The sequence below is a fragment of the Ammospiza caudacuta genome, chromosome Z (genome assembly GCF_027887145.1).
Source record: "Ammospiza caudacuta isolate bAmmCau1 chromosome Z, bAmmCau1.pri, whole genome shotgun sequence".
In the NCBI taxonomy this organism is placed as follows: domain Eukaryota; kingdom Metazoa; phylum Chordata; class Aves; order Passeriformes; family Passerellidae; genus Ammospiza; species Ammospiza caudacuta.
The window spans coordinates 1,176,197-1,184,611 of NC_080632.1; the positions used below are offsets into that span (position 1 = coordinate 1,176,197).

At 43.9% G+C, this 8,415-nt stretch overlaps 1 protein-coding gene across 1 annotated transcript; it reads left to right on the forward strand.

Moving 5' to 3' along the window:
• Window positions 1-5,516: 5,516 nt before the first annotated feature.
• LOC131571454 (tropomodulin-3-like) lies at window positions 5,517-5,989 on the forward strand (the record flags this gene model as incomplete). The annotated part of the gene is made up of 1 exon (XM_058824171.1): window positions 5,517-5,989. A coding segment is annotated over exon 1 (384 nt), but the record flags the coding sequence as incomplete, so codon positions are not given.
• Between the last annotated feature and the right edge of the window lie 2,426 nt (window positions 5,990-8,415).

An 8,415-nucleotide genomic window follows, 5' to 3' on the forward strand; every position in this document is an offset into this window, starting at 1 on the left:
TTTGTTGAATGTGAGACAGAAGGAAACTGTAAGTGTCAAAGGTCTGAGCAAGTAAGGTGAGAGGAATGCGTAAGTGTCAAAGGTGTGAGTAAGTGAAATGAAAGTTTTTATTGTATATTCACGATATGGGATAAGGGGTGGAGTGTCGTCGGTTGACAGCCTTTATCCCAATATCATGTGTTGTGTCTGGCAGCTGTGCCTTTTCTCTCTTCCCCCCCCCCCGGCCGTCTTGCTGCGGCGGGGCGGGGAAGAGAGGGGGGAGTGTTTGACCAGGCCTTTTTGCTTTTGGGCTTTTTGGCTGCTTGGCTTGGCTAGCCGCTTTGCTTGCTTGCTTTCTGCTTTTTGCGCTGTTTTTTTTTCCTTTTCTTTTGCTCCTTCTTTCTTACCCTTCCCTGAAGATACTGGACCGGCTCCGGACCTGACCTGAGACGTCCAGTGTGGGGGACGGGGCAGGTATAAGTCCAATGGTGTCAGGAACCCACACCTTAAAAAAGGAACCCACTAGGCCGCGGCAAAATATCCAAATATGGATAACATTGTAACCAGACCAGTGAAGAGATTTTTGCTTTTATTTCCAGCACATCAGTCTCAAAATACAAAATGGAGACATGACAGCTCACTGATCCACACCAAAAAATGTCTCCTCCAACAGCCTGGTACAGCAATACATAAAATCATCTCAGACTAGAATTCAGCCAATCAGACACAGAAAACACATATTGACAAGCATTCTATCCAATCTTATAAAACATACGTAATCGTAGCTAAAACAAAGACTAGTTTATAAGAGACAAAGAACAGAGTTCTATTCATGCTAACCTTCTAAAGATATACATTAAATAACCTTGTTGCCATCCTAAAGCCAATTCCACAAAGACCTATTGTGGTTTGTCACGTCTACTGCTTGGGAAACTTTTCTGCTTGCATGGGAAACTTTTCTGCTGTATTTGCAATGCTAACAAAACTTCAGTCTGAGGCCTATACTTTTTTAATCATTTCCTAAAAACCCTCTAACCTTAAGGATTCCAACATTTCCCCCTCTCGGTTTGACCCAGAGGCTTTCATTTTCTTGTCGTTTGCTACTTGCGTTTCATAGCTCTATTGCAAAATTTCTGCTTATTATCTGTTGAAGACCTATTTGCACTAAACTGAAGCATTGCTATATTATGGCACAGCAACTTAATGCTGTGAAGACCCAATCCCTGAAAGAGATATGAATCACGTTTGGCAACAGTCACAAGTCATCGTTCAAAAAACTCTGGTCGATTCCAAGGCCTTAATTCAAAACCTTCGTTCATGTCAATACCCTCGTCTACTGCTTTCGTGAGATTTCGTACATTCTCTGTGCTTCTACTTCCTAATTCTCTTGCTTGAATGACAAAAACTTCTCGGACTGTTTTGTTCATCATTCGCCAAACACAACAGAGTATACAAGGTACCACTATCAATATCAGTATTAGAACACCTAATACGTAAAGACCTATCTTGCAAAGTTGCCTTAGCCAAGGTGCAAAACTCCAATTTTGAAACAAATCATCCAACCAGGAACCTCCATCTTCTTTAATTTGGGCTGTCAGATCCTTCAGTTTTTGAATGCTTTTGTGAATGGATTCAGAATGATCAGACAAATTCATACAACACAATCCTTCAAATTCCTCACAACCATGTCCTTGTGCCAGTAAAAGAAAATCAATGACTGCTCTGTTTTGAAGAGTAGCATGTCTAATACTATCAACATCGGTCAACATATCACTGATTGCAGAGGATGTGGCATTAGCTTGTTTGCTCAGCCAACATCCAACTCGATCTAATTGTCTCAATGCCACAGCTGAAGCCAATTGGGGTAAAAATGTACCTGCTGAAACCCTTCTGGCGGCATTCCAAGGCATGAAATCACTCTGACAGTTCTCATCATAATGAGGAACGGCTCTTGTTTTCCTTTGTTTCTTTTTCATCACTGCTTTGGCAGTGGGGGCAATTATGGTGAGCATACCAATGCTACAAGGGCCACCTTCAAGGTGAGCTGGAATGCCTTGCCAAGCTCTGTCTCCGCAAATGAACCAATACCCTTTCGGCAATTGCCGTGGATATTAATCTGTCTCCGGAAACACATCCCAACTGTTTGAAACATTACACCAAAAACTCAAATTTTATATGCAAAATAATAAGGAGTAACACTGAACTTTGGGGGATCACCTCTTTGCCAGAAACGAGTCATGAAAGTAAAACAAAAATCCATGGTCAAAGAACCAAGGATTTCTAATTCTTGAGGTTCAGATGCTGCCCTGAGAAGTTTTTTGGACCAAATGTTCCAATTGAAGGAAGGACTGTTTCCATTGTCAATTCCACCTGGTTTACCATTAGATTGTTTTTTGACCAAAGGCAACTCTTTCACTGGCACACCAACCAGACAGGTTGAAAAAGGCTTTTCTGGTTCCGAATTAGACAAACATATAGTATCCGATCCGGCAGCCTTGGCTAAGGTCACCCAAACATTCGTTTTCGGTTGATCCACAGGAAAATCTGCACGACAAAAAACAATTAAAATCAAGCAAAACAAGTATACCATTGATTTTGCCCCATCTCTTTCAGGAACTAAGTTTTGGCAGAATTCTTTCTAAACAAAAACAATAACCTAAGTTTTCAGCCAAAAATTAGCTTTGTTAAACAAACATTCAGCATTCAATAAGTATACTTATAAATAACATTGGCACGAAATCAGAGTTCATGGGTTCCACTGATGCACAAAGAACGTCAGGCACAAAGAGGCGTCAGGCTAGACCCGGGATCCTTCGATTCGGTTCACGTCTGCGTACTTGCTTCCTCGGTTCTGGGCTCGACAACAGGTTCTGAAGTGCGATACGGTTTGACGTTTTTGGCAGGAACCCATTTAATTCCAGCACCTGTGGAGACAAAAGCATACCCTTTCCCCAAATTATTAATCAAAATGGACCTTCACTTGAACTGTTTAGAAAATGAAAAACATACAGAGCCTTACTCAGTCTCATCTGTGGGATGATCTCCGTTCCCCCTCTCTGTTGATCTAATATGCGTTTTAGGGTTTGATATGTTCTTCCAATGATTGCTTGACTTGTGGGAGAATGGGGAATGCCAAAAATGTGTTGAACACCCCATTCATTTAAAAATGTGGCCAATTTTTGAGATATGTATGCAGGACCATTGTCAGTTTTTACTTCTTGGGGTATACCCAATGAAGCAAAAGCTTGCAGGAAATGATGACAGGCATGGCTACCAGTTTCACCTGTGTGAAGGGAAGCAAAAACTGCACCAGAGAATGTGTCCATGGAAACATGAATACCCTAATGTGAGAAACAAAGCATGGATTAGTTCTATATTGCGAAGTTGTAAAAAGACAGGAAAGCCAACGATGTAAAGTTTCATTACTAACATCCTTTAAAATTGAACCTTCTATTCATTAAATTAAATGAAAAGATTGAGGGAAAAGCTGAAAAATTCAAACCACAGTCAAAGTCCAGGGATGAGGTTGTCTTCTTTGAAGAGTTGATGGTCTTCTTTGAAGAATTGATGTCTCAGTCTTGAATCTTTGTTGTATCCTTGAAATTTAGTTGTAGAAATGTAAAGTCCAGCACTTTTGGATTTCAGTCCCAACACCAGCACAGGTTTGCTGCATCTCTGTCTGTGTTGAGGCTGTGATGAGCAGGTCATCCATGTAGTAGTAGAATCTTGAATCCTGGAAAATTCTGTGAACTGAGGACAAAACTTGTACAACAAGATATTAGCAGTTCATATCTATCATGACAATCACATCTTATGACAGGTAAAAACTAATTTTGATCAATGACAGTTTGACCTTTACTTCTAATCAATGTATTTTCTGATTCTGAAAAATCACTAAATCCAAACCTTCCAGGCACTCTGCCCAAATCCAAATTCCTGACAGGGGCACTGTACTCTTGTCCAGGAGTTCTGCCAACTCTGGGAACTCGGCCAGTTCTGGGAACTCGACCAGCCCCGGGAACTCGGCCATAAAAAGCAGGGGTGGACTCCCACAAACAACACGCCTCCTCTGAAGCCCGACCCAAAGGGGCCGAAAGGTGGACTCCCACAAACAACACGCCTCCTCTGAAGCCCGACCCAAAGGGGCCGAAAGGGTGGACTCCCACAAACAACACGCCTCCTCTGAAGCCCGACCCAAAGGGGCCGAAAGGTGGACTCCCACAAACAACACGCCTCCTCTGAAGCCCGACCCAAAGGGGCCGAAAGGGTGGACTCCCACAAACAACACGCCTCCTCTGAAGCCCGACCCAAAGGGGCCGGGACAGAGGCGCGTTCCTCTCTTCTGGGAACAGTGCCATTTAACCTTGAGTTCGATACTTTACTACAAGTTTCACATTGTCTCCCTGCCAAGAAAAACTCAGCTTGGGAGTCCCCAAATCCAGGTTTTAAACTTACATGGTTTTGTTTTAAAATACAAGAATTAGGATCATGACATTTTAAAAACTCAACCCGTGTTTTTTCAGGTTTTTGAGAGTTATCCATCCTTTCAAAGGACTCCACCCTTAAAGCCAATTCTTCTTTCTCTGTATCTATGGATTGACAAACACCAGAACAACCGTGTTTTTGCTTAACTGAAAAAGAGTTCCCCGGAACCACAATTTCCCGAGTGGAAGCAGCCGCCTCAGCCTCCACCCCAGGCCCAACAGAATGCAATTCAGGTTTCAGTGTCCCTGAACAAACAATTTTAGGAAGTACAGTCACTTTTTCATTCCCATCTTTTACACATTTTGTTCCATCCCCCTTACAAGAGTCACATATTTTTACATTAACAGAACAACGCGAAGAAAAGTCCGAAAGAGTCTCATTTTTTCCCAGAGAGAGAGAAGAAAGATTTTGTTCAACAGAGTTCAAAGCAAAACTTTCAGCATTTGCAACAACACTTGTAACATTCTCCGATACACACACAGTCTGCGGTTTACTGGAATTTAATGAGACAGAGCCAGAAGCTTTGTTTTCTGAGTCCAAGTTGATCTTATTATTATCAGTTTGTTTAAAACACTCCAACAGCGCTCTACAAACCGGCATAAGTTCTCTTAAGCTTTCATCTTTTTTGAGAGAGACTAGATTATAGATTCTCCAGTTCATCTGATCCCAAAAATGAAAAGTAAAAGCAGACTGCAAATTTAAATCTTGCATATTTGCTTTAACCCAGATAAGTAAGTTTTTAAGCTCAGTTTTTGAAATTTCACAGTGACCTTTTTCATGTAACATTGTCTCTAATTGATGAAAAACATCCCATTCTACTTTTGTTAAATTCGTTCCCATTTTTGTATTCTTTTAATAATTTTCTTTTTCTCTATTTTTCTTCCCAACGTCACCCAAGCGCTCTCCCGAGAAAAGTTACTTACAATTTTCTTGGCTTTGGCGGGAAAGATGATACAGTGTCCTCCTTGTTAACACTTGGGTCTCCGCGGCTGGTACTTCCATGATTTCTTTTTTTTTTCTTTTTTTTTTTTTTCTTTTTTTTTTCTGAGCGGGGAGTGGAGGCCGGCGGGTTTTTCTTAGATCTGGATAGGAATTAAGACTTGGTTTTGAAGTGCTTGAGCAACTTGCCACTGCCCAAGTCATGACACTCCCATTTCGAAAGGACTTGGACAAGTACAAAGATCTCGATGAGGATGAAATTCTTGGCAAACTTTCGGAAGAAGAGCTGAAACAACTGGAAACTGTTTTGGATGATCTTGACCCCAAGAACGCGCTGCTGCCCGCAGGCTTCCGGCAGAAGGACCAGACTGCCAAGAAGGCCTCGGCTCCCTTCGACAGGGAGCGGCTCCTGGCGTACCTGGAGAAGCAGGCACTGGAGTACAAGGACAGGGAGGACTATGTGCCTTTCACAAGGGAAAAGAAAGGGAAAATATTTATCCCCAAGCAAAAGCCTGTGCAGTCTTTCACAGAAGAAAAATTCTCTCTTGATCCAGAACTGGAGGAAGCCCTGACCAGTGCCACAGACACAGAAAACACATATGGACAAGCATTCTATCCAATCTTATAAAACATACGTAATCGTAGCTAAAACAAAGACTAGTTCATAAGAGACAAAGAACAGAGTTCTATTCATGCTAACCTTCTAAAGATATACATTAAATAACCTTGTTGCCATCCTAAAGCCAATTCCACAAAGACCTATTGTGGTTTGTCACGTCTACTGCTTGGGAAACTTTCCTGCTTGCATGGGAAACTTTTCTGCTGTATTTGCAATGCTAACAAAACTTCAGTCTGAGGCCTATACTTTTTTAATCATTTCCTAAAAACCCTCTAACCTTAAGGATTCCAACAGTCCAGGACACCTGGAGCTTGCAACAGAAGCTTGACGCCCTCACAACACAGTCGGTTTTCTTTTCTTTTCTTGTGTTGGGGAGTGTTCTTTTGTTACTTGTAAATAAATAGGTTTTGTTTTCCACTTTGCTTCTCCGAGAAATTCCTTCCCGAACCCGGTATTGGGGGAGGGGTGGTTGGAGGTTTGTTTTGTTTTGGGGGGCTCCCTTTTGGAGATTTCCCCTAATTTGTCCTAAACCAGGACAGGATGGCTGGAGAGGTGGAAAAAGGCTAACTGGCAACATAGAGGGAAACCAATTTGGGCTGCTGATGAGTGGAAAGACATTGTTACCAGGGTAGGGAGGCTACCTGTGTGTAGTAGATAGGGTCAGGCACTCGGAAAATCTCGTGATGTCACGGGAAGCAGCAGGATTCCTCTCCCCATAACACCTAGTGCTAAGGGATCACCCAAGAATGTAGACTCCCCTAACATTAGTAACTTTCGACTCCTTATTAACCAATTAAAGTAAGATAAGACGCCCTGACGTAGAGAAAAACCTTCCAGAGTATAAAACCCGATGTGACGGGACAATAAAGGCCTTTGAACTGTCTACCACAGTGGTGTCAGCGTGTGTTCTTGGCCCGAGCGACCCTGGAGAGTTTGGGTCGCCGTGCCTATTCCTCAGAACCAGGTCGCCTTGCCTTGCATCAGAAGGCAACACCTGTGAAAGTCCGCCATGTAGATGCCCATGTAAACAAGAGTAGGGCCAATGAGGAGCACCAAAACAATGAGCAGGTAGACCAAGCTGCAAAGATAGGGGTGTCCAATATAGACCTAGATTGGGAACATAAGGGAGAGTTATTCCTAGCTAGATGGGCCCATGATGCCTCAGGCCACCAGGGCAGAGATGTCACCTATAAGTGGGCACGAGACCGAGGGGTGGATCTAACCATGGACAGTATTTCTCAGGTTATCCATGACTGGGAGATGTGTGATTCCATCAAGCAGGCCAAGCGAGTAAAGCCCCTGTGGTAAAATGGGCGGTGGTCCAAGTACAAGTATGGGGAGGCCTGGCAGATTGACCACATCACACTGCCCCAGACACGCCAGGGCAAGCGCTACGTGCTGACCATGGTGGAGGCCACCACTGGATGGTTGGAAACCTACCCTGTGTCACATGCTACAGCCCGGAACACCATCCTGGGCCTTGAAAAGCAAGTTCTGTGGAGACATGGCACCCCTGAGAGGATCGAATCAGACAACGGGACTCATTTCAAGAACAGCCTTATCAACACCTGGGCTAGGGAACATGGCATTGAGTAGGTGTACCATATCCCCTACCATGCACCAGCTGCAGGAAAAGTGGAGAGCTACAATGGACTACTAAAAACCCAGTTGAAAGCTTTGGCTGGGGGATCTTTCAAAAATTGGGAGCAGCATTTAGCAAAGGCCACCTGGTTAGTTAACACCCAAGGTTCCACTAACCGAGCAGGTCCTGCCCAGTCTGAGTCCCTGAATATAATAGAAGGAGACAAAGTCCCAGTGGTACATATCAGAGGTTTGTTAGGGAAGACTGTGTGGATCAATTCTGCCTCGAGTACAGACAAACCCATTTGTGGGGTTGTCTTTGCTCAGGGACCAGGTTGCACGTGGTAGATCAGGCAAAGAGATGGAACAACACGATGTGTACCTCAGGGAGATCTGATTGTGGGGTAAGAATGATGTGCAATATCACTGTTCATTGGATGTTACTTCCATTGGAGTGGAAAGATATTGCTACCAGGTTAGGGAGGCTACCTGTGAAAGTCCGCCATGTAGATGCCCATGTTCTCAGCAGTAAATGAGAGCCATTGTTTTCTTGCTCCAGTGGTCACAATCTGCAGGCAAACATCTCGCTTCAGTCAGCTTGCCTCCCACACACCTCCCCCGCGGTGGGGTTTTCAGTCCCAGTCCTTGGAAGGAGCAGAGGGGCCTTTCAGGAGTTTCATGTCTCAGTCCTTGGTGGAGAAGCTTCTCACATCTCCGTCTGTCTGTCACGGTGGTTGTAAAACAGGCCAGGGTCTTCTGTGGGAGACCATCCGAAACTCAGGAAAAGTCCAGCCAGGCCGAGAGCTGGGCAG